Source organism: Eubalaena glacialis, chromosome 14 (assembly GCF_028564815.1).
Source record: "Eubalaena glacialis isolate mEubGla1 chromosome 14, mEubGla1.1.hap2.+ XY, whole genome shotgun sequence".
In the NCBI taxonomy this organism is placed as follows: Eukaryota; Metazoa; Chordata; class Mammalia; order Artiodactyla; family Balaenidae; genus Eubalaena; species Eubalaena glacialis.
Window position 1 is genome coordinate 11,011,780 of NC_083729.1, and position 26,769 is coordinate 11,038,548.

At 39.3% G+C, this 26,769-nt stretch overlaps 1 protein-coding gene across 1 annotated transcript; it reads right to left on the reverse strand.

Annotated features, from left to right (window-relative positions):
- Positions 1 to 8,380: 8,380 nt before the first annotated feature.
- LOC133105262 (small ribosomal subunit protein uS15m-like) lies at positions 8,381 to 9,259 on the reverse strand. The gene has a single exon (XM_061211242.1). It carries the CDS (start codon positions 9,176 to 9,178, stop codon positions 8,399 to 8,401), a length of 780 nt encoding a protein of 259 aa, XP_061067225.1. The 5' UTR covers positions 9,179 to 9,259; the 3' UTR covers positions 8,381 to 8,398.
- Positions 9,260 to 26,769: the final 17,510 nt, after the last annotated feature.

Below are 26,769 nucleotides of genomic sequence, written 5' to 3' on the forward strand. Positions count from 1 at the left end.
ATGCCACTGCTTTGTTCTTTAATCACCACAGCTTTAGTAAATGAGACACTGCTTCAGAAGCATGAACTGTAAGAGAGCATAATTCATAAGCCTGTAGAGAAAGGTGAAGGATGATTTGTGTAAGGTGGCATGAACCAGTGCAAGTTTCATGAGGGGGTGGACATGATCAGAGTAGTATTTTATAAGAGAACTCTCTGACAACAGCATGCAAGATAGAACAGAGACAGCTAGGAGAAAAGAGGGAGAGTCAGGAGGCTGTTGAAGTGATACAGATCAGATAACATGGTGGTGAGCACAAAGGCAGTAGTTAAGTCAACAGAAAGGTTAAGTTTAAAAGGTATTAAGAGGTAAAATCAACAGAACTTTATTGAATGTGCTGATTAAAGGAAAGGCAGGAATCCATGATGATATCTTGGTTCCTGGCTTGGAATATGGAGTGAAGGATGGAGGTTTTCACCTACTTGAGGAATTCAACAGGCAGAGCAGATTTGGAGGTAGGATGAATTTAATTTGAGGTGTTTTGAGCTTGAAGTGCCAATGGAACATGTCAGTGGAGATGTCCATTAGGCATTTAAATACATAAAGTCAGACGCTCAGAAAATTGATATGAGCTAAAGACATAGATTCTTTAACTGTTTTACTGTGAAATATAACACACATCCAGAAAAGCAGATAAAAATAAACGTACGGCTTAATAAATTATAAATTAAACATCCATGCAACTCCCACCCAGGTCAAGAAATAGACCACTTCCATTTCTGAAGCCACTTGAATACCTTCTCCTAATCACAACCATGGCCCTCCCTCCTAACAGAACCACTATCTTGATTTTATGGTAATCACTTCCCTGTTTTATTTTCCATTTTTAACACCTAATTATACATTCTTAACCACTCCAGCTTAATTGTACCTATTTTGACCTTTATAATGACATGGAACGCATTTTTTTTTTTTTTTTTTACGTCTAGTGTCTTGTCTCCAACATATTTGCAAAATATATCCATGATGCTTGCTGTGTGTTGCTGTGGTTCATTTGTTTTCACTAGAATATAGTCTTCACTTTTATTTTTTGCTGGTGTATCTTTGAGTTGTTTTTGCTGTTATGAATAAAGCTGTTATGATCACAGTTATCCTTATCACCTGGTAGACATTTCTGTTGGGTGAATAACTTGGAATGGAATTGATAGGTCAAAAGATTGCATAGTATCCTCAACTTTAGCAGAAGACATCAAACTGTGTTCTTAGTAACTGTACCAATTTACACAACCATCAGCAGTAAATACATAAAATCACACAACCTCACCAACACTTGATAATAGTTGCCTTTTTAATTTCAGCCATTCTGGCGAGTATGTAGGGGTATCATATGTGACATTTCACTGATAACTAATAAAGTTGAGTGCCTGTGTATTCATTTCCATCATCTATTTATTAATCATTTAAATATCCTCTTTTGTGGAATGTCTGTTCCAATATCTTGCCTGTTTTTTTTTCTACTGGTTGTATGTATTTCTGTTATTGATTTATAGGAAATGTTTATATGTTATAGATAAAAGACCTTTGTTAGTTCATGTATTGAAAACGTGTTCTGACTCTGGATTTCTTTTTTATTCTATAAATGGAGATTATTGTTGAACAGAAGTTTTAAATTTTCCTCAAGCAATTTGATTGTTTTGTTTTTCACAGTTAGAACTTCAATTTATCTGGAATTCATTTTGCATATGGTTTGAGGTTGGTATCAAGTTTCTTTTTTTCCAAATAGCTATCCAATTATTGCAGCACCAGAAATCAAGTGCTCGTGTGTGTGTGTGTGTGTGTGTGTGTGTGTGTGTGTGTGTGTGTGTGTGTGTGTCTGTGTGTCGGTTTAGGGGATCTCTAGTCTGTTCAAATGACTATTTGTCTATCCTTTAATTACAACCTTGCTATCTTAATTACTGTAGCTTTAAAACAAATCTTTATATTAAGTAGAGTAAGTTCTCTTTTTCAATAATGTATAGGCTATTTTGGGCCCTTTCTATCCCATATAAACCAAAAAATTCTTCACACAGCCACATAAACCACTGGATTTCGATGTGGAGCACACTGAATCTATAGAGACATTTAGGAAGAATTGATAGCTTTATTATATTGAGTCTTCCAATCTGTGGACAAGAAATACTTATCCATTTACTTCAGTTTTCATTAATGTCTCCCAAATTTTCTGTATAGAGGACTTGCACATCTTTGAGATCTATTCCTAGAAGTTTGTTTTCTAATTGTAAGCAGCAACTTTTTAAACTTTATTTTCCATGTGTTACAATATGTAAAAAATGAACTGCCTTTCATTTTATTTATCTTAAACCTAACAACCTCACTAAACTCTCTTTTTAATTTTACTAATTTCATTGTATATCCTCTTAGAACTACTAAAATAAAATCATATCACTAGCAAATAATGACAGTTTTATTTCCTTATTTCCATTCTTATAACTTTTATTTGTTCTTCTTGCCTTACTGCAGTGGCTAAACCTCTCAGGGTTAAGTTAAAGTGGTGAGAGTACATATTCTTCTTGTTCCCAGTCTCAAATGGAAAATCTTTGTCATGAATACATATATAAAATCCTTAACAAAATATGAATAAACAGAACTCTGTAATATAAGGGTAATACATCATGCCCAAATTGGATATTTCAGAAATGCAAGTTCTTGAGTCAGATTGACCTTTCATGTTTCTTTTTAGTCATATTCTTTTCAGATTTTGCTATTCAAGTTATGCTAGACTCATGGAACTAATAGGAAATATTGTTTCTCTTTCTTTTCTCTGGAGGATTTTATGGAAGATTTCTTTCTTAAATGTTTTGTAGAATTTGCTGGAGAAACCATATGATCCTGGAGTTTTCTTGGTGGGAAAGTTTGTACTTATGGACCTATATCATTAATAGCTACAGGCCTTATACAATTTTGTACCTCATTACAGCTAAATTTTGCTTCTGTGAAGGATTACTTCCCCTGCTAGTATATAATCCTCTTGAAGGCCAGAACTGTGTCTCCAATGCACATCTTGGAACCTTGCACATTGCAGATGCACAATGAATCTAATTGAAATAACTACATTATTCATTTGGGAGTCATTCTGAATACTTAATCCCAACATATTATGTATGTATTCTGTTTTATGGCCTTTATTTATCTCATTGACATTGGTATGGGAAAGGTTAGTATATTCTCCAAGGACTAATTAGAGCAGCAGGAATTTATGAGCATTTAGTACAGGTACATCAGCCGTCTGGGTGTGAGATGAAACCAAGGAAGAGGAAGCCTTGGTGATCTGTCTGAGGAGCTTCCAATCTGGTAGAGGAGGCAAAAATGCACACGCCAGTTTAGAAAAACAAAACATTTTCCTTTCTAGTTCTTGAAAAACACGGACTTTAGATTGCATCCTTGCTTTCAATGCCTACACTGAGCAGGCCTAGCTCTTCAACAAGTACTCCTTTGAGAAATCTCAGGATGATGCTGTCCCCTCAGTAATTTAAGTGTTCTATTATGTAGTAACTTTTACCCGACTACTGGGCTTAAAATTTTATATTGCATTCTTTAAGAGCCTGGCAAAGTACTGCAAAATAGGCAATGTGAAACACCTTGGAAACACTTTCATAATATCAGCATCACTCTCATTCCCTGGTGGGAAGGGAGGTGAAGCAGGGTTGTCTTGACAAGTATAGGCCCTAGAAAACCGCAGTAGAATATGGGGCTTCTCACACTCATTGCTCTCTGTGCCTATAACCAGAAGGCCAGGACCGCAGAGCAGATTTAGAAGAACACATCTAACCCATCAGGAAAGCAACAATGTCCCCGGTGGGGATTAGGGCCAGAATCTGGAATGAAGGGTCAATGAGCAAAGAATGGTGGAATTCATAAAACAAGGAGACACAGATCAAGACACAATTCAGGAAGGGAATCAGCGAATACTGGAGATCACTGGCTTTGGTCCTTAACTGCTCCTGGCATTGCGAGCCAGATTTATTTAAAGAATCTATCATAAAATAATTAACTTTTGACGGAGGGACAGCATGATTTCTAAAGCCAGAGAGGCTGGGTTTCAGTCCCACCTTGGTCTCTTACTAGCTGTGTGATCTTGTAAAAAAAAAAAGAAATGTAATTTATCTAATTTTCAGGTTCTTCACCTGTAAAAATTAAAAATAACTAAATCTCAAGGTTGTATCCATAGTTAAATGAGATAGTGCATGTGAAATTTCCCATCACAACACTGGGCATATAAAAGGCAATTAATAAATGCTATTTCCACACTACAACTTGCATTAATTAAGGTAATATTAATAAACAACAAGGTCCTACTGTAGAGCACAGGGAACTCTATTCAATATCCTGTGGTAAACCATAATAGAAAAGAATATGAAAAAGAATGTATAGATATGTATAACTGAATCACTTTGCCGTACAGCAGAAATTAACACAACATTGTAAATCAACTATTCTTCAATTTTTTTAAAAAAAAGTAATATTAGATGCTAGAGTGGGGAAACTTGAATTTTAAGTGGCGTAACGCAATAAAAATTCTTTGCTCAGTTACATCACCGTCCCGTGTGGGCATTTGTGGTGGGCAGCCTTCTACCATGTATTTGGGGACTCAGGTTTCTTCATCTTGTGGAGCCCCCTGTCCTGTTACCAGTGCCCCCACTCTTCAGTCAGTGAGGGTGAAGGGAGACTCTGAAGAAGTCACACCCACTCCTTAGACATTTTGACCCAGAAGTGATGCATCAGTGGCGTGTTTCAGGAACCCTGAGATAGGAGACTCTGTTCTTATATAGGGATTCTGGCAAAGCTGCCCATCTTCCCCTCTGGAGACCCATTATCCTTATTACTCTGAAATGTGAGCAAATCTGCTCTGGGGAGGAAAGGGAATCATTTCTATCTTTATCACCCAAATGTGATGAAATTTGCTGTGGAAGGAGTCACCGTACCTTTCCAGTGCCATTTGCTTATATAAACATTCTAGAAAAGACAGTCTGAAATAATTTGGCCATTAGTACCTGGATGTGTAGAAAGCTGAAAGATTCAAGAATTGTTTCCCAACACTTCTAATGCCTATTTTTGTAGACAAAGAAAACTGACATTTGAAAAGTTGACTACCTTCCTGGAGGCCACCTGATGGCAAGCAGTGAGTGGCGAATCTGAGGTACGTCCTTGGTCTCCTCAGTTTCCAGGCTCTACTCCTTCCAGTGAGGAGTGGCATTTCAGGATAAAGGCCAATTTTTTACAAATTAGGAAGCTGGCACTCCAACAGGGTGCCTTAGCTGAGATCATTTAGTGACCAAAAGATAAAGCCAAGACTTAAGCTCAGGTCTCCCTTACTCTCAGACTGTTGATACTGTCCCACAGGGTTCAAGATGTAAACTCAGATAGTAGCACAGGTACACAAACAGCCTACCTGCAAATCCCATTCTCCCATTTCTAACAGAGTTTGAGTCTTGGTCAGTTCCTTAACCTTTCTGCAAGTCAGACCCCTTTTCTACTCACTGGGAAAAGAGACCTTCATTGTGAGGTTATGGTGAGAATTCAAATGAAATTCCATACTGTAAAGCAGGCAACAGTACCCAGCAGCGTATAGACTCCAAGCATGTGGGGAAGAACGAGAGCTGGGGAGTTGTACTGTTCTGGCTGCTCGAGCTGTTATTTTCTATCTGTGTGACTCTCAGCAATATAGTCAACATTTCCTTGACTCAGTCAAAGCATTTCAACAATGGGGATAAAAAGAGCATCTATAGGCTAGGATTGTTGGGAGGACTAAATAAGTTAATACAGATAAAACACCTAGAACAGTGCCTAGCATGTAGTAAGGACTCAAAAAGTGTTAGCTCTTATTAGATATTATTAGATTATTAGATATAGTGTACAACTGGAAATGTGATAGTCACCTATGCTACTGCTCTAAGGAGCCCCCTCTACTCGGAAGACCTCCTCAAGGACCTGCCCTGGGAGGGAGGCACATAACATGTGGCTCTCGGTCACCCATCCCTCTTCAATCAGAGCAGCTCTGCTTTTATCTTTATTACTCCTTGTCCTCTGTAGATGGACTTCCTCCAACAAAGATTTCTGTGTTCAAAGTAAACAGAAACCACCTCCCTCTGTTTTGCTGCTTCTTAACTAGACCAGAGCTTAGATAATTCACTCCGTCCTCTCTGGGCTTCAGCTTCCCCATCTGTAAAGTGGTGGGAGGGGAGGGGAGGGTGGAGAACAATAATAATTCTAGCTGCCTCCCCCCTCGCTTTCTGTGACACTAACATTATACATCTTTGGGTGGATAGCGCTTTCGCCTGTTCCTAGTGACTTACATGTTAACGTAAGCGATCGTGCAGGCGGGTCTGGAGGGAAAGAAGTAGGAGGGCAGGAGGAATCTGTGGGGCGGCTGAACAGTACAGGCTCTGCCCCTGCAGTGAGTGGCAAGCTGTGTAGGGTGCTTTAGTCAAGCGGGTAATAATAGGAACACCGGTTCTGGCGATAGCTCACCCCATGTCCTCAACCTTGTGATACTAGTAACAATTTTATCTCCAGCTGTCAGTCTCCTTTGTCTGTTTCCTCAATGGATTCCTACTGCAGTGGGGCAGAACATGTTTGCTTACTGGTTTGTTGTACATTACTAACGCAAATAAGCCTACAATAGGAATAGCAATAATATTATACCTATGAGTATTCATCTAGAAATTTCCCTATTCATTTTTTTAAATAAATTTACTTACTTATTTGTTTTTATATTTGGTTGCGTTGGGTCTTGGTTGCTGTGCACAGGCTTTCTCTAGTTGCAGCAAGTAGGGGCTACTCTTTGTTGCGGTCCGCGGGCTTCTCATTGCGGTGGCTTCTCTTGTTGCAGAGCATGGGGTCTAGGCACGCGGGCTTCAGTAGTTGTGGCGCACGGGCTTAGTTGCTCCGTGGCATGTAGGATCCTCCTGGACCAGGGCTTGAACCCATGTCCCCTGCATTGGCAGGCGGATTCCCAACCACTGTGCCACCAGGGAAGCCCCTTATTCATTTTTAAATGCAGGAACAAATTCCAGAGGTATTAAGTGACTTACCAAAGAGCTCTTATCTCTGAAGTGGCAAGAGTGTAAGTGGGATCCGTGTTTCCAAGTGCCTAGTCAAATATTCTTCTCACTCATTCCACTTAATCATGTACTGATTAAAACATAACAGTCAAATGAGGTTATGTGGCTGAAAACTGACCACTGAGGGTGTCAGGACTTCCTCTTGAGATAACAGGATCTTTCTGAAAAGTCCTGCTAAGCAGATTTAATGACGATCAACAACCAGAGTCAATATTCATCTGAACCACAAAAAATAGGTTATCTGAGATGGCCCTTGGCTTAGCATTTCAACGATGTCCACACGATTCAGAAATGGCCCTGGAGAACTCCGATGCTAAGAGACTAAAAACAAGTCACAGATATAACTGTGACACTATGAACAATAATAATGATATATACTTGACCGTTTTAGTCCTAGAAACACTATAGAATTTTATGCCCAAAAGATCCCTGAATGGTTTCTAAGCTATGCAGAGAAAGGAAAAGCAAACAGGATAAACTGTAAGAGCTTAAGAGTGGCAAATAAAACCTTCTATCAGGTAAATGAAACAAGTTGATATATCATTAAGTGGAGTTTACAGACTTGTCTGTGGCTGGGTCAGGAAGCCAGCCTTCCTGGCCACACTCCAGGAATCAATAAGAATCTGCGCTGAGCCATAGCAGCTTTCGGAATGGAAGGCAGTCCCAAACATTTCTTGACAGCTTTGTCTCTACACAATGGCTCGAGAGAGTTGAGGGGCTGCAGATCAGTAGATTAATTATATGATGTTTGCACACAGCGTGAAAAGTCCAAGGAAGCATGGAGTCAGGTGTCTCTTGGGGAACACCGGAGCAACTAGCCTAGAAGAATAAATACATAAATGTCCTACCTCAAGACCCAGCCAAGGGCAAACATCTTCATTTGGCAGGGTCTGTATTTTGACTGTGATGTTCTCAGATGCCTGCCGGGCACCTCCATTTAACGGTTCAGCGAGCATCTATGAGCACGGGCATGCATGTGAAAGCGCTTTGTAAACTGCAAAGTGGGTGAAAGTAAGGAACAGTCATTATCATTAATTAGCACACTTTCAAGATCACGCATATGACTGAGTTTTAAAAATCACAGATTACTGTCCCTCTCTGTCTTCTGGGAGTTTTGTTTTGCTATTATAAAGAAAGGACCATGTTTCTACCTTTTTGGTTTACACATTTTCCTTAAATGTGTTTGCACAGATTTTTCAAACATAGGAAATTTCCAATTTGACTGCTTACCTTGTTCCTGGGATTATGGTTCTCTTTTCTTTTCTTTTCTTTTTTTTTTTTTTTTTTAATTTTAACATTTATTGGTTTTCTCTGATTGCCTCCGGTCCAGTTTTGGAAGGGCTCTCTGGGTTCTTCTGGCCTTGTTTCCGGGCTGCTGCAGCTGCAGCTTTTAAGGCCCTTTTTTGCTTCTTCAGCTTTTGAGCCTCTTGGAAAACCCGAATGCACAGAGCCTTCTTGGTCACCCAGCGGCGGTGGGCTTTTCGGGAGTACAGAGGGGGAAAGGTGTACTCAATCCCCAGCTCCCTGCATGTCTTCTCAAAGACAGCATAGTTGGTCTTGCGGAGGTTTTCGAGCATCTTTTTCCTCTGGTCAACGCTCATCAGCAGATAGCGCTTGTGGGCTTCGTCCTTTCGATGTTTCTGCATGTGTTCTTCATAACTGCGGATCTGGACAGTCAAGGCAACGATTCGAGCCTCCAGGGAGCCGGTGTCCTTAGGGTTTTCCACGACCTTGTTCATCAGCTGCTCTTTCTTGATTTTTAGCTTCTCTTTCTGGTTGGCCATTTCCAAAGATAAGATTTTTTTCACAACATCATCAACCTTCTCAATTCCAGGGATGTCCTGGTAGTCCTTGAGCAGCATAGAAGGGGGCGGGTCATCTTCATGGCTGGGCTGGACTGGTTTCTGGGTGGCATATCCGCGGGCGGCCCGGAGGATGAGACCTCCAGGACGTGAGGGAAGGTCCCGCTGGACGGAGAGAAGCTTGGCGCACCCTCCGCCCGGCAGCCCGAGGACTGGGGCCTGGGTCACTGCCTGGGTCCGAATCGAACTCAGCGCCCTCCACGCCGCCCTCAGCATGCTGGCTTCTGACCCCCGAGGGACCCGCCCCACGGCCGCCGTCGCCTTCACGGTACGGACTTGGTTAAACGGGCGCCGCCATGTTGGCTCAGGCTCGACCAATCGAGTCGGTTCTCTTTTCTAATCATCATGACAGCCATGCAGAGGCACAGAAAGAGAAAAGAGCATGTCTATGATCAACCAGGGGAGCTGGGATTCAAACTGAAGACTTCTCACTCCACGTTGTTCATTTCTAGACCTTGAGGACGGGTACCTTTGATGGGGCACCTGCTACACACTTGGCGTTGCTGTGTGTTTTACATAGAGTATCTCAATTATTAGCTTTATTTTACAATTAAGAAAATGGGAGGTCAGAGAGGTTAAGCAACTTGCCTAATGTTACTGCTTATAAATAGCAAAGCTGGAAGTGAACTCCACATGGATCTGGTTCCAAAGCTTTTGATCTGTCTACCACTCCATGCATCCCATCTTGTCCATACAGTCAGGGATCCAGATGAACGATGGCATTTGTTGCTTCAGGGCACATTGATCAGGTATTTATTTTATCTTTTTAATGTTTGAAGTAGCTATTTTAATTTTGGATTTTAACAGGACAGTAAGAGGATTTGTTGAAAATGACTGAAGTTTCACTATGAGAAGACCCCCATGTAAATTACTAATACTGACTTGAAAATAAAAGCCCATAGAAAAGTACAAAAGTATATTCATATAACTCGTGTGTGGTACCTGAAAATCCTTTCTCACCGAAGTTGCCGTCCTGAGACTTTTCTCATTTTTCTGCAGCTGAGGCTGTAGGTATGGACAATGTTGTCTTGGCGAGTTACAGCCCAGGCCTCAGGAGCCCTCTGTGGTTTCTTCAGGGATTGCACAGGTGTGTCCTCTCCCTCTCTTTGAGCTTAGTCTAACCAATAAAGTACCAGGGGCTTCGCTCCTAAACTGTCTTGTGTAATTGAGCTCTACAGCTTTGTCTCGTGCTTTTCCATCTTTTTCTCTTTCAAATTTTTAGATAAATATCACTGCTGAGCTGAGCCATATTAGAACCTGAGGCAAACGAAAAATGTACACTCCTGTGTACATGTTTTTTAAGTAAGGCATACCTCGGACATATTGCAAGTTCAGTTCCAGTTAAAGTGAATATCACAATAAAGCGAGTCACACAAATTTTCTGGTTTCCCAGTGCATATAAAAGTTATGTTTACACTATAATATGTCTATTAAGTGTGCAATAGCATTATGTCTAAAAAACAATGTGCATACCTTAATTACAAAATACTTTATTACTGAAAAATGCTAACCCTCGTCTGAGCCTTCAGTGTGTCGCAGTAGTAACATCAAAGATCACTGATCACGAATCACCATAACAAATATAATAATAATGAAAATGTTTGAAATATCACGAGAATTACCAACGTGTGACACAGAGACACAAAGTGAGCTAATTCTGCTGGGAAAATGGAGCTGATAGTCTTGCTCAGCACAGGGTTGCCACAAACCTTCTATTTGTGAAAAACACAATATCTGCAACGTGCAGGAAAGCAAAGTGCAATAATTTGACTTATGCCTGTAGTGTTTAATGGCTGATTTTTCCCCAGAACATTAAGGCAGTTGAAAAAATATTGAAAAATTTGAAAGTAGGAAATTAAATTTAAAATAATACTGTGAGTAATAAATATTTTATTTATATTCAGACTTTATTATAATTTTACTTTAGCTTAAGTTATTTTGAAAAATGTTTAAGGGCTTCCCCGGTGGTGCAGTGGTTAAGAATCCACCTGCCAATGCAGGGGACACAGGTTCGAGCCCTGGTCCAGGAAGATCCCACATGTCGCGGAGCAACTAAGCCCGTGCGCCACAACTACTGAGCCTGCGCTCTAGAGCCCGCGAGCCACAACTACTGAGCCCGCGTGCCACAACTACTGAAGCCCGCGCCCCTAGAGCCCGTGCTCTGCAACAAGAGAAGCCACCGCAATGAGAAGCCCGCGCACCGCAACGAAGAGTAGCCCCCGCTCACCGCAACTAGAGAAAGCCCGCACGCAGCAACAAAGACCCAATGCAGCCAAAAAATAAATAAATAAAATAAATTTATTAAAAAAAAAAAGTTTAAGATCACCAGTTGGCCAAAAGAAATGATCAGACATGGGAATTCTCTCAACTGAAAACAACATAAGCAGAGAAATAGATTTTGAAGATATTATTCATGAGTTTGCTTCTATTAGAGTCAAGGGTGTCTAGTTTACCTTTTGCCTACACTCCACTATGGCTCACAGGCACTGATGAGCAGATACATGTGTAGTTTCTTATGTTTCCCTACAAGGTAGCATACTATGGACACGTTTTACACTTTGCTTTCTTTCATCCTGGAAATTACTCATGTCAGTTCATAAAAGGTTCAAAGATGCTGAGGGGAGTGAACTCTGAAAGGTCAGGCAGAGGGCACAATGCCCAAGCCAGCAACTTTGCCACATCAGAGGTGTGCTTGTGAAGATGTCATGAAAGTGTCCCCTGAGACACAAGGCTGGCATCTGGGTCTGGCATCAGGAAGGCACTGATGCCAGATTAAACCACTCTCCATCTTCCTTCCTTCGGAAAAATATTCCTCACCACCTCTATTTGGTTCTAGTAAGTCTACAATTATAAGTATGCTTTGCCTTATAGCAGAGACTAGAGGATGGAGAGACATCTGATCCTCACCCTCGCAGTTTTTACCATTATAATGATAAGACGAGGCATGGAGAGATGAACCTGGGAAAAGACAGGATTTTTCCCCAAAGCATAGAGAAAACTTGCCTAAGTTTTTCATGCCTCCTTTTCCAGGGTTCCATACTTAGCACTGCAAACTGGAAAGGTCCTCTCCAATAGGACGTGTCTATGCTGCCCACCACATGGAAAGAAAGAGATGATGTAATCCTCAAAGAGAAAAGACCAAGGAACAAAACCATCCAAAATGGATTCTTCTGCATAAGACAGACCTTTAATCACTTTTCCCACCAAATGATTCAGCATCTAGCATTATGGCCTTGTCTGGGAGGGGAATTTTCCCCCCGCTACCCCTCCTGAGTTCTTGTGGCTGGACTAATAATAAAACTGACACAAGACAGATTAACAGGAGAAAAAGAAACAAATTTCAATTCATGTGCATGGAGATCTCATAGAAACAGGACCTAAGAAGTGGCCAAAACAGGCAGCTTTTATGTTTTTTAAACAAAGGAACAATAAATTTGGGAGGAATTGACAAGACAAAGAAATTTAGGTTTGGGTGCTCAATTAGTGAAGAATCTAAACAGATTTTAGGCTTCCGGTAGTAAATTAAAGAAGTAACAAGGTTCGTTTATACAGGCTTCCAGGCCCGAAATCCCTGTCTCTGGCATTAAGGGTGTCCTTCTACCTCGAGATTCAGGGAGTGTCCTTGTCATGTAAGAGATTTATTTCTTGTTTTCAGGGAGAAAAAGAAAGGAGAGTCAAAGTGTCCCTCTTGGGTTGGCCATTTCTTAAGTAACTTTAACTCAAAGTAATCAATATATGCCATGAGGCACATTGTGGGTGGCCTACCCCGGGTCCTCACAGCCTGAATACATAGTCCAGAGGACTATTTTTTGTCTTTAATTTCCCCTCAGAAGGTTATGGGAGAGAGTGATGCCTTTCCCAGACTAAAAATAGGTCGTTAACAAATGACATGCTTAAAGTAGGAGTTTGATAAAGTTTTGTTAATTATAGTGTTAAAAAATGCAGCAATATGCTCTCATCCTCTGTCCAGAGACAGCCATATCCGTATCATCTGTTTTTCTTCAGCTGCCTATCCACACTTCTGTTATTTTATCATTCACGTGAACCACTCTGCCTCTCCCAGTAATAATATTTGCCTACATAGAATCTAAAATTAGATTTCACAAGGGGAGATAGGAAGCATAAGAACAGCAGTGACAATGTATACAATGGTAAAATGTGTGTGAAGTATGTCAACTTAAGCATCTGCCTAATTTCACATTTACATATTAAAGATTCTATTGAAAGACACGGTAATTTTTATGCTTAGTCCAGATAAAGGAAATGAAAAGAAGCTACAAGGTGTATACACATCTCTTCTTGATATGCATTTTCTTTTCCTTTGCAAATGTGTCCATGTTTTCTCCAGAAGGCATCTTCATTATATTTCTAACTAATAGAGCAAGGGTAGGATGATATTAAATATACACATCACAAAGTTAGTATTAGTGTTGCAGTTTATATTTTGTTCACTTACTCTGAACAATATATTTCAAATGTTTAAATGCCTTATGTTTGCAATTTCTCTTGCCTCCTTTGAACATGTAAGACATACAAGAAAATTCATCAATATAGATACTTAAGTCAAAGTTGCTCTGCACTTAGAAATTAAAACAGTGCTAATCCCTATGGAAAAAGCCTAGGAAGTGATTCCTGACATACAGGCAATGTCCATGGGCAGAATGTTGGGGCAAAATGTCACTAAGATTCAGAGCCAAGAAGCAAGAATTCCTACACCAACTCTACCACTACAGGAAACGTATCTGTGGATGAATAGATCAACCTCTAAGGAGGTCTCTGGCCTCCCCCTAAAAAGCTAGATATTAGAACGTGAAGGAATTTAAATACAACAAGAGAGTGGAACATTGGCTATCCACCCAGAGGTACATGGGAGGGCTCTTGCTGGCAGAGAACACAGAGACCCTCAGGGCCCAGGATGCCCACACCTGCCTTGACCTTGCCAGGCATTCTCCCCATAATTGCAGGCTTTATTCAAAGATGAATCAAAGTACCAGTTTTTATAAAGAATTTGGCTTGTGCTCAAACTTCAGTGCAGAGCTGTGTTACAAACAAAGCCAGAATATAAGGGGCCCTAAAGGACTCTGGGAACCACTCCCTCACCCTAAACCTAACTCACACCAGCATCATCATCTGACCCTGAGGTTGGAACAACGTAGCAGATATGGAGAGAGATGGAGAGGCTCAGTCTGCAGTAGAAAGAAAAGCCGCTCCTGTGTACGTGACCTTTCACAAGCACACTCACTAGAAATGAGTCCCAGAATCTGAGCGCATCAGAACTGTGGTCACTCACCCGAGGAACAGGATAGGGACAGGATAGGATGAGGGATAGGGGAAAGAATAGAAACACCATTCTGTGTCAATGTTTATCTTAAAAATGTGCCATACGGAGTTGATTGATGTAACATCACTTTGTATTTACGTCAACAAAAATTGATCAAGCACCTGTTATGTGCATGCCCTGGTCTAGCACTAAGGATATTGTGGTGAGCAAGACAGCCCAGAGCTCTTTCTCAGGAGCTTACACTCCAGTGGGAGAAGGCATGCAATACAACAATAAGTAAAACTGTAAATACTAACAAGTGCTATGAGGGAAATAAAGAGGGTGACAAATGGAAAGTAGGTGGAAGATCACTTTTAGTAGTGTGATTGGGCAAGGTGTCTCAGAAGAAATGTCATTTGAGCTGAATGGTAATAGAATTCAGTCATGTAGAAATAAGAGTAAAGATAGTTCCAGATAGATGTAACAGTAAGTGCAAAGGCCCTGAGGTGAGAGGAAGAAGAAAGGCCTCAGTGGATGGTGAGTATGAGAAGAAGAGAGAGGGGGAGGACATAAAGTCAGAGAGAAGGCTAAGTCTAAGTTATACAGGGCCTTGAAAGCCATGTCTGGGATTTGGGGTTCTAGTCCAAGTTCAGTGAGAAGTGATAGACTACTTTTAAAGAGGAAAATTACATAATATGATTTCTGTATGAAAATATTAGTCTTACTGCTGTGTGGAGAATGGAATTGGGCTGGTAACAAGCCTGAAAGCTCAGAAAAATCAGTTGTTTAGGCAATAGATAATAGTAGCTTGGACTAAAGTGCTGGTAGTAGAGATGGAAAGAAATGGAAATATTTGAGATATATTTTTAAAAGTAGAATGATAAGAAACTTGAAGCCTTCCTGCAAAGATCTGGAACAAGGCAAAGATGTCCTTTCTCACCACTCTTTTTCAGTAATCTACTGGAAGTACTAACTAATACAGTAAGACAAGAAAAGGAAATGAAAGTTATACAGATTGGGAAGGAAGAAATTGTCTTTGTTCACAGATGTCATGAACATCTATGTAGAAAATCTGAACGATTTAACCAAAAAAACCTCCTGGAACTAATAAGTGATTATAAGATACAAGGTTAATATACAGAAATCAATCAGTTTTCGATATCTCAGCAATGAACAAGTGGAATTTGAAATTTAAATACCATTTGCATTAGCCCCCAAGAAAATGAAATACTTTTGTATAGATCTAACAAAGTATGTACAAGATCTATATGAGGAAAACTACAAAACTCTAATGAACAAAATCGAAGAAGAACTAAATAAGTGAAAAGCTATTCCATGTTCATGGATAAGAAGACTCAATATTGCCAAGATGTCAGTTCTTTCCAACTTGATTAATAGATTCAATGCAATCCCAATCAAAATCCCAGCAAGTTATTTTGAGTATATCAACAAACTAATTCTAAAATTTATATGAAAGGCATGAAAGACCCAAAATAGCCAATAAAATATTGGAGAAGAACAAAATTGGACTAATCCTACCCAACTTTAAGACTTACTATGAAGATACAATAATGAAGACAATGTGATATTGGCAAAAGAATAGACAAATAGATCAATGGGATGTAATAGAGATGACAGAAACAGTCCCACATAAATAGAGTCAACTAATCTTTGACAAAGGAGCAAAGGCAATACAATGGACCAAAGATACTCTTTTCACAAATGATGATGGAACAACTTGACATCAATGTGCAAAGGAATGAATCTAGACACAGACCTTACATACTTCACAAAAATTAACTCAAGATGGGTCACAGACCTAAATGTAAAACGTAAAATTATAAAACTCCTATAACACAAGAGAAAACCTAGATGACCTTGGGTATGGGAATGACTTTTTAGATAAAACACCGAAGGCACAATCCATGAAATAAATCATTGATAAACTGGACTTCATTAAAATTAAAAACTTCTTTTCTGTGAAGGCCAATGTCAATGTCGAGAGAAAGAGAAGACAAGCCGCAGACTTGCAGAAAACATTTACAAAAGACATAGTTGATAAAGAACTGTTATCCAAAATATAAAAAGAATTCTTAAAACTCAACAATAAAGAAACTAACAACCCAATTTTTTAAAAAAATGGGCCAAAGACCTTAACCGACACCTCATCAAAGATGACATAAAAAGATGCTCTACATTATATGTCATGGGGGAAATGCAAATCAAAACAACAATGAAATACAATTACACACCTATTAGAATGGCCAAAATCCAGAACACTGACAACACCAAATGCTGGTGAGGATGTGGAGCAACAGGAATTCTCATTTTTTGCTGGTGGGAATGCAGAATGGTTCAGTTACTTTAGAAGACAGTGGTTTCTCACAAAACTAAATATACTCTTACCATATGATCCAGAAATCATGCACCTTGGTATGTACCCAAAGGAGTTGAAAACATATCCACACAAAAACCTGCACACAGATGTTTATAGCAGCTTTATTCATAATTGCCAAAATTTGGAAGCGACCAAGATGTCCTTCAGCAGGTGAATGAACTAATAAACTGTGATACATCCAGACAATGGAACAGTACTGAGTGCTAAAAAGAAATAAGCTATCAAGTCATGAAAAGATATGGAGGAACCTTAAAGGCATATTATACTCAGGGAAGGAAGCCAATCTGAAAAGGCTACATACAGTATGATTCCAATTTTATGAGACTCTGGAAAGAGCAAAACTATGGAGACAGTAAAAAAGATCAATAGTTGCCAAGGGTTTGTGGGGGAGGGGAGTGGCAGGTAGGGATAAATAGGCAGAACACAGAGGATTTTTAGGGCAGTGGAAATATTCCATATGATACTATAGTGATGGATACATGTCATTAGCTATTTGTCCAAACCCGTAGAATGTACAACACCATGAGTGTGAACCCTAATGTAAACTACGAACTTTGGGTGATCTTGATAAATCAATGCAGATTCATCAGCTGTAATGATCCACTCTAGAGGTGGATGTTAATAATGGGAGAGGCTATGCATGTTCGTGAGCAGAGAGTATATAGGAAATCTCTGTACCTTCCTCTTAATTTTGCTGTGAACCAAAAACTGTTCTTTGAAAATTCTTTTTAATAAAAGTAGAATGAATAGATTTGCTAATGGAAAGGATACAAAGAGTGAGAAAAGAGAAGAAAATCAAGGATTATACCAACACTTAGGTTTGGGGATTGAATAATCAGGTAGGTAATAATGTTCTTTTCTGACATACAGAATACCAGAATACTAGAGGTATGAATGAGAAGGAAATAGAATCAAGAACCCTGTTTTGATGTCTGTTACACATCCACAGGAAGATGTTCAAAAGGCAGTGGGATGGACAAGTTTGGAATTCAACGTACATGTAAGGACTGGAGACATAAACTTGGGATTCATCAATATACAAATGGAACTTAAAATCCAGGTTGCCTGTGAAATCTCCTAGAGAAATATTTTCGGTATGACAGAAGGGTGTCCAAGACTGAGCGATGGAGTCCTCTTCCATTCAGAAGTCAGGGAGAAGAAAAACAGGCAGAGAAAGTAGAGAAGCCAAAGCCTGTGCGGTGGGAGGGGAAGAACACGCGGTCAGAGTAGGCAAGGAAGTATTATCGGGAAGGGAGATAAAAACTACGTGGAATATTGCTACAAAGTCTAAGAAAATGAAAACAAAGGAGAGTCCGTTAGAATGACGCTTGGTAATCCTAACAAAACATTTCACTGAAATGGGAACAGAAACTAGATTGGAATGGAAAACAATGGAATGGACAGTAAAGAAATAAAGAGAAACAGCAACTTCTTTGAGAAGTTTGTCATATAGAAGAGCAAGGAATGGGACAGTAGGATGTGGGTGTGAGATCAAGTGACCCAACCCAAATCAGATTTCTAAAATACAGAGCATGTCATCCGTGGTTTGTCACACTCCATGGCTCTCACTCTCCTCAAGATAAGCTCCAGACCCCACTGGGCTGGCAGTAATGAACTTGACAGCCAGGCCTCAAAGAATGATTCCACCTTCATTTCTGCCCCTCTTCTTGCCCTTCTGCCTGTCTTTCTGTCCCTCCCAACAATCTATGGTACATTCCTACCATGATAGTCACCAGTCTCCTATCGGTTCATTCTCTTTCAACCCTTTATGCTGTCATACCTGCTGCTACTTCCGCCAGAAATGCCTTTTCCCTTCCTAATTCCACAATAACTGAGGTTCAGTTCAGATTACCTCACACATGAAGCCTTCCAGCAAACCTGCAGCTTGCTCTCCTCATCTGCTTTGAGCAATTCTCCATCAGAGACTTTATAACGATCTGTTCATGGGCTGTTCATTGACTACACATTTCCTGAAGACAAGGACTGTGTCTTTTTCCCTTCTCTATAACTTGTACCTAGCATAGGCCTATAGCTTGTAAGTATATGTGACATGAATAACTGTACCTACTGATATTATAAAAATAATTTCAGGCAATTTGTTCCACACCACCCCATCATACCTAGAGCCAGAATCTGCACTGGCTTATCCAAACTTAAACGCCATTCCTTTTCCTCCCCACCTTCTTCAAAGACAATGCCCAAGATGAATAAAATGGGAAAAGTATGTTAAACAAAGGAGAAAGAAAGTGATGAAAGCTTAGTAGAATCCCAAGGTCATAAATGTGTATTAACTATTTTTAATTTCTGGAGCCTGAGGGCCTGTTTCAGACAAGTTCAGATCAACAGGAGGTCAATATTTCCTGTAAAACTGCAGAGATCTGCAAAATATAAAGAAATTAAGGACAGGGTCCTTGTTTTATTTGAATTGAAATCCAGGTAGATAAACATGATCCCAAAGGAAATTTAACCTTCTTTAACTGATTGACAGGAAAACAAATTTGTCATAGCCAGACTTAGAAACCCCATGAAATTTCATAACCCTTTTGAATATGTCTGGATTGACATCTTTTTTTAAATGACAGATGTTCTAGAATGTCCCCTGCTTCTGAAGATGGTATGTGAGAAGCTTATGAGAAGCACCGGGCAGGGAGGGCTAAGATGCATGGTGGTCCGCTGGGAAGTAGCATCTCTTTTGCCTGTTCATGGCATGACATTGCCCACTGGGAGATAGAGAACCTGCCATCTTCCCTCTGCCTCATCCCCAACATCTGACTGATCACTAGATCTTCTCCGTTTTAGATTCGCATCTCTAGAATCCATCACATCCTCTCTACCCCCTTCTCCACAAATACAAACTCTGGCTAATCCCTGTCTAGCCTGCTGCATAGCCCCTAATTCATCACACCATCTCCTTACCGATCATGTTTTCCTCTGCTCACAATTCTTCATTGCCTTCTCTTACCTTCAAAATCAAAACCAAGCTGCTCATCTTCTGGTAAAGCCTTCAACAATCTGGCCTGCCTTATTGCTAACTATTCCTTTTCTCAAAGAACTGTACAATGGAAACGTATTAAATTAGCCATTTCTGTCTCAGAACACTGTCTCTTTACATACTCCCCGCGTTCTCTCTAACAGGACTGGAGGGAGGTCAGTGAGATCAACATCAAGAAGACTTGTACTGAGAGGTAAGATTCTGGGGACTGAGCTCGACCAGATGAGCTATTTTCCCTGGATGGCGAGTGTATGAGTACCAGAGAAAGTCTGAAATGTGAGTGATTGAGAAGGATGTTTCATTCTTTAAAAACAAAACAAAACAAAACAAAACAAAAAGCCAGACAAATGTTAGCTGGGTGTGAGGTCCAAAGAGTAGGATGAAGTCATGAGCGAGAAAACCAGTTATAAAGTCAGATGCCAGGAAAACTAGGAAAGATTTGGAAGTAGAGTGTGAGGTTAGTCAAAGTGAGTAGCTCTGAACAGAGTCCAAGAATCACATGAGGGGTAGGGGCTTGCTCTTTGCTGAATGTTCCAACACTTTCCTCCCTATGTGCCTGTGCTTGGGCAACGTCCTCAGACCAGACTTCCTTGTTGACCTCCATCACCAGCTGTGAAATCTTACCCACACCATCAAGGCTCATCCCGTATCTCTACTGAAGGAGGTATTTTCTTATCCCCCTTAACAGAGGTGCATCCATCACCCTTTGATTCCTAGGGCATTTTCTGTGCCTTTCTCATGGCTCATTTGATACTGATTTATTTAAGCTTGACTATCTAGTGGGTAAGAACTCTGGCATCCAGTTTTGTATCCATACAACCCCTACTTACTACTTTATACACTGTAGCTGCTCAGCAAATGCTTCCTTCATCCACCACTTAGACTGACACAGCACCATCAAGAAAAGAGCAGGTTTTGCTAACGTGTTCCCTGAGTACTCTGAATGGAAACATTTGTCTGCACCAACTGACTCCACACTTCTTTGAGCATAAAAATCCAAGCTGAAAGTCTCCAAATCCAGGGTGGGCCTCTTGTGGAAGCATGAGAATGAAAAGAATTCCTTGACACCAAAATGAGTCCTCATAACTGACGCACAGAACATATTCCTGTGGTTTCCAGAAATCCAAGAAAGAGATCCAGACTCCCTAGTCTTACCAGGCATGGAACATTAAAGAACAGATGCATTGGCCTGGGAGAAAAGGTCTTTCCAGATTTAATTTCCAAGCTTGTCAGAGGAAGGGCAGTGGAATCTGGTGTGAGATTAGAAATGCAATTCCTCCCATTGCTAGATGTGTGAATTTGACTATGTTACAGAGCCCTTCTGAGGTTCTAAGTCTGTAATTGGAGATCATGAAAATTACCTTACAGGCTAAGTTGTAAGCAAAACACATTACTTGAAATCACCTGGACAAAGTAGATGGTCAAAAAATTCATGAGTCATTTCACTACAAGAAAACCATGTACAACAGTTAATTGAAAGAATATTTTAAAATTGTAAGATGTTCACATTATATGTGTATGTACTTATGTGTGAGTATGGGCTCTAAATAAACTAAAATCATTCCAGAATATGTGTTCTGAAGTAATTAACTAAGCAAGTTACTTAAAATGTAATAATGTACAAGCTCCTGACAATGTAGTCTTCCAAAGAAAATACAGACCTGCTCCTTGCAAATGCTAATACCTATCTGTCCTCAATCATTTCCCCCTCACCTGGGAGACTATGAAAAGAAAACTTTATCCTTTGTTCCTAATTCCTAAGGATTTTGTTCTCTAGAGCCCAAAGATTCATTTTACAAAAGAGATAATGAAAGACTTTTAGCCAAGGAAGTAGAATGCACCATGAGGTAAGATATAAATTTCCGTATCTTCCACACACAAAAAACCCTATCTTAATACAGGCAAATGGCCTTAGAAAAAAACATAATGCTTAGCATATTGTATATTGCATTTTGCACAATTTTTAACTTTTTTTTTTTAGCACTCCTAAGCACTTTTTACTGATAAGGGTATTACCTATGTATTATCTATAAGAACTTGAAAATTATTTTGCTGAAAGTTACAAAGTTAAAACATATTAATGGTAGTTGGTAATCATGTTCTCTTAGAATAGCAGGCACTAAAATCAAAGTATAAAATGCCTTAGACTTCAGCTTCAAAAATACCCCTTTGTAAATGAAAGATTATTAGTAGCAAATCATTTTTAGAATAAAAGGATTAGAGTGACTAATTTCTGTAAAAGTTACCACCTTCTTTCTTGCCAAGTTATTCCCTGAGAGATTTGAAGCTGAAAGGAAAGAGGGATTCTGAAACTGCTGTATTAGCATAAATATACCACATCTAAATTTTTGGTTAATTCTCCATGGCCACTGGACGAGAGAAGGAAAAAGACAATACCACTTTCCTAAAATACGTAATACCTAAAATTCCGCTCCACGTACAGATACCTACATCTGACACAGAAAAGCCCCTAATAAATATTTGTAGGAAGAGTGGATCATCCTAGTTGGAAGAAAGGGAACACACAATTGTTGAAGACATTCACTAACTGCAGGCATTTTGCCAGAGAATTTACCTATAGGATCTTAATCCTCAGAACTACCTGTGAAATTTATACTGCCATCCCCATTTAAGAAGTAAGGAAATTGAACAGAGGGAGTAATCCAAACATTCTTACCTAGTAAATAGCAGAAACTAGAACTCCATGATCCCAAAGCTATGCCTTTCCCTTCACTCAGGACAGCCTTGATTCTTTCCCAGAATCCAGCTCAGGAAGAGGGATCGGGCCCTCACAGCACGTGTCTTCAACCAAGAGAACCTGGGGCTTTACCTAGTCTGCCATCACCACGTTCTACAGTTTTCTGTAATTCTCAAGGAGGCAAGAGGCAGCTGTGGTGCAATGTGAACAGCAGTGCGTTTGGAATCAAGTAATGGAGATTCAGCTCACAGCTCTGATGATTATTCACCGGCCAAAATCGTTTCCCCATCATTTCATCAAGCCTCAGTTTCCTCTTCTGTAAAACGGGACTGACACTTTCTCCCAGTATAATTGTGAGACAAACCTATTAATCACTGTGTGCTATAATTACCTGACACGCCACACAGAACCCAGGAGATGCTCCGCTAAAGCATTTTTAAAGAAAGTGAACTCAGAATTGGCAGTCATTCCTCACGCATGAGTCAATGACTTTGTTGAAAGTAAACCTTCTTTTCCATAATAAAGCCTTCAGCATATAGAATGGTCACATGAAGATACAGAGGGAATAGGAAAGACAGAAGAGTGAACAGGAGGCAGCAATAATCACTTTACTCACCCAGAGGGGATCACAGACTTTCCATCTCCTCTGACAGTGAAAAGAAAGAAAGAAACAAATAAAAACACCTCAAGGTCACACCAAGAAAATGTTGCAACCTCAGGCTAAAGCATACACAGAATGATTCCCTACAATTGTTGCAAAGTAGATTGTCCAGGGGAAACAGATCTAGAATATGTAGAACATCTGATTTCTCCTCCCTGCTCTGCTCCTATATCACTGCCTAATTTTAAATCTCTTCTCTTCCTTGGGAGTTCATTTCTTCTTCTATACAAATGAAGTGTTTGGACTAAACTGTCTTTATGATTATTGTATTTATGTAGACTTCTTTAGTCCTAGTTCACTTTGTTTTAATTAGGAAGTTCTGCTTAGCTTTAGAAATGTCTTCTCAGCAACAATTGATTTGACAATATCATCTTTTTTCTCTTTTATTTTGTGTATGTAATAAATTGTGTTTTGGCTGGCATCAAACCATCTTGTCTTTGCGTTTGGGGGGTAAACCCTGCTTACCATAGTATATTATTCTTTCAATAGTCTGTTTAGATTCTATTTGTATCACTTTATTTAGACTTCTAGCAACATTATTCCTAACACTTGTCTAACGTTTGCCCTTTTCTCGTTTTTTGTCCTTCCTTATCAGAATTAAGTGCTGAGACTGTGGTCACTTCTTTAAATGAATTGGAGAGATCTTTTTCTAAAGCCTGGGATAATTTAATTAACATTAGGATCTTCCATCCTCTAAAGGTTAGGTTAAAAAAAAATGGTAGCTGCTCATGAAGTTTTTTTAAAAATTTTTTGATCACTGATCTTTCTAATGTCTTTTTTTGTTAACAGTAGTTGGATCTTTCAAGTTTTCTACTTCTTCTTGGATTGGTTTTGGTAATTTGAATTTTATACGATAATAAAGTTACATGTGTAAGGAAATAGTTGAATGTAATAGTCCCTTTCTTCCATTCATGTGGCTATTACCTTTTCATTTCTAATTTTAAGTATTTTTATTCTCTCTTTTCCTTCATTAGATTCCTAAGGCCTTTATCCATTTATTTGGCCTTTTTCAAGAAAGTGGCTTTCAGATTTACACATCCTTTCTGCTATTGCTTTGCTTTTTATATCATTTATTCTAACTTTTATCTTTAATATTTCCTTCTTCCTAGTTTCTTTTGTTATATTTTCTAATGTTTTAAGATGGGAAATAATTCCTGTATGTTTGTCTTTCTTCTTTAAAACAAATATGTTTGAGGCTATAAATTTGCCTTTGAGGTCAGCCTTAACTCTGTCTCATAATTTTGTCAGGAAGCATATGTTGCTCTCCATTTTTACTCAGCAGTTTCATTCTCCACCTTTCTCTGCTCTACTCTATGCTTCTGTAACTCTACCCTAATGGGTTGTATCACCCAGGTTCTCTTGGTGGTTAGATTTCAGTTGGATTTGGCCCCTGGGAGGTATCAACAGGATGGAGGAAAGAGAAGTTCTGCCCTACTCCCTCCTGTTCCATCCTAGCAGCTTTAGTTCACACTGTAGTCCTCTAACATTATTTCTCCATTTTGTCTCTTCAAAACAGAGAACAGCCTCCCACTGTCACTCGTTTTTGGGTGCCCCAACTTTCTTGATTCTCTTAACTTTGCTGAAAGCTTTTAAATAATCACTTCACTAAAAATCTCTACAGTTGAACCATCAGAATGGAGGTCTGTTTCCTGCTAAGACTCTGACTAGTACAAAATATTCACTGTTCTCTAAACAGTTTATTAATTCAAAATTGATTTTTTTCTTTTATCCAGTATCCAGATATTACTTAGAAAAGTATTTCTTAATTTGCAAAAGTTAAGGCTCTAAGTTTATCATCTTTTCTTTAACTATTGTTAGAACTGTAGAGACTCAAAAAAAGTATAGGTCTCATGCATGTCTACTTAATGAGTTACTAGAGAATATGCTCCATCAAGATAAGAAAGTTAACCAAGAAAGAATTTATGGGACCCAGAAAACAGGATCTAACAGGCAGGAGACTAAGAGATTTCCCAGTGATATGGATGGAAGTCCTCAGATGCCAGCGATGCAATGCAGAATGGAGCAGGAATATTGGGGCCACCAAAAAGATGTTTCTAATAACAAAATATGGAAATTTGGAACTGATGTCTTATATGTTTGACTGCATTGAGGGAAGATTTATAGGTAATTTGCAGAGCTTAGAAAAAATTAGTGATAAGTACCTAGATAACTAAGCAAATGAAAGAAATAACTCATCATTCAAGGAAAAGTGAAAAATTGTATGAAAAGGGAAATATCAGATAATACTACATGGCTCATCTGTGAACAATGTTTATATGACCATAGAAATATAAACAGTGAATACTGATTTAACCAGAAGCTGGAATATCGCCATGCTGGGAGGGAAGGAAGAGGGTAGGTATAAGCATAGCAAGAAATTATAAGGGTACTAAATCCTTAGTTCCACAATAGAATGTCAACTCACAATACATAAATTGATCAATTAAAAAATGGCATAATAAGCATATTATTTAGGAATCTGGAGGTAAATACCAAGAGTAGCTTATAAAGTTGAAAGAAGTCAGTCCTGAGAAGCAGGGCTCCGGAGTGTAGACGAGAGGGGCAAAAGAACTGTGTTGTGTGCTGTGGTTGCTGTTATAAGCCTTCTTATTCATCTGACTTTTTAAACTATGTAACTACATTAATATCGCCATGGTATGACTTTTTAAACCATGTAAGCTATGTTATATTGCTAAGTTAAAAGATTAAAATAGAAAAATAAGGAATCTAAAAACTCAGGTATCCCTCACACAGGCAACGAGGAAAAAAATTATTTGGGGAAAAGTGAAGCCATTAACACCACAGTATGAATTACATTAATCGTCTCCTATGTCTAAACCTCAGCAGTCCATTGATTCAGGATTTCCTGGGAGGCTCTTTAGGAAATGTGGGGAAGGAGAGTAGCCCAACTCTGCTCCTCAAAAATGTTAGAGACCTGGCTTCAGTTCGGCGAAGACACACTGTTTTATATTCATCATATCGACATTCATTATACCTAAATACCAAACTCATATATGTATTATTAAATGTTTCAAATTTGATAATTTACTGCTTGAAACTTAAGAGCAGTTTTACTGTTTTTTCATAGCAGTTTAATTTTTCCCTTAGTCATTCTCCATCCTACACTCTCACACTTAACAAATCTTCCTTCAGTGTTATGGGGGGAGATGGTTTTATAGCATATATCTGGAAGCCCATCCTCAGCACAACAAAACAATTAGCTGCTAAGAAAAACACTGCAGAGTTCTCTTGCCGTTTATTTTGACTTAAATTTTGTGTTTTAATAATAGCTCAGCAAAACAGGGAACACTGACTGTGTATCAGCACTGCAGCTGTTGAAGCTTCTTTTCAGACTACGCAGGACCTTCTTAAGCATACGAGAGACAGGAAGCTCAAGCCTGCAGACCATTACAGTGGAAGTCTACAGACCATTAAGAAGATGAAGTTGATAATACCGGGGGTATGGCTCACAATAAACAACTATAGTTTATTTACCAGGACGAGTCTGTTGATAATTTATAAGCTTCTTAATAGAAATATCCTAATTTTTCATAAAAATTCACGTAAAGTTTGATAGCATAATGTGAAAGAAAGGAAAGACCCCTAGTTCAGAGATTTACAAGCCTTAGTCTGAGGACCCTAGAGTTGCAGGGAAATAAGTCAGGGGCATCCACGGCAGTCAGGGGCAGCAAGCAGTGGGGGGGGCTATGTGACTACAGAGCCCTTCAAAGCCTGCACACTTCCTTTTTTATTCATCGTTTCACACATGAAAATCATGGCCCCCCAGGAAGGAAAAAA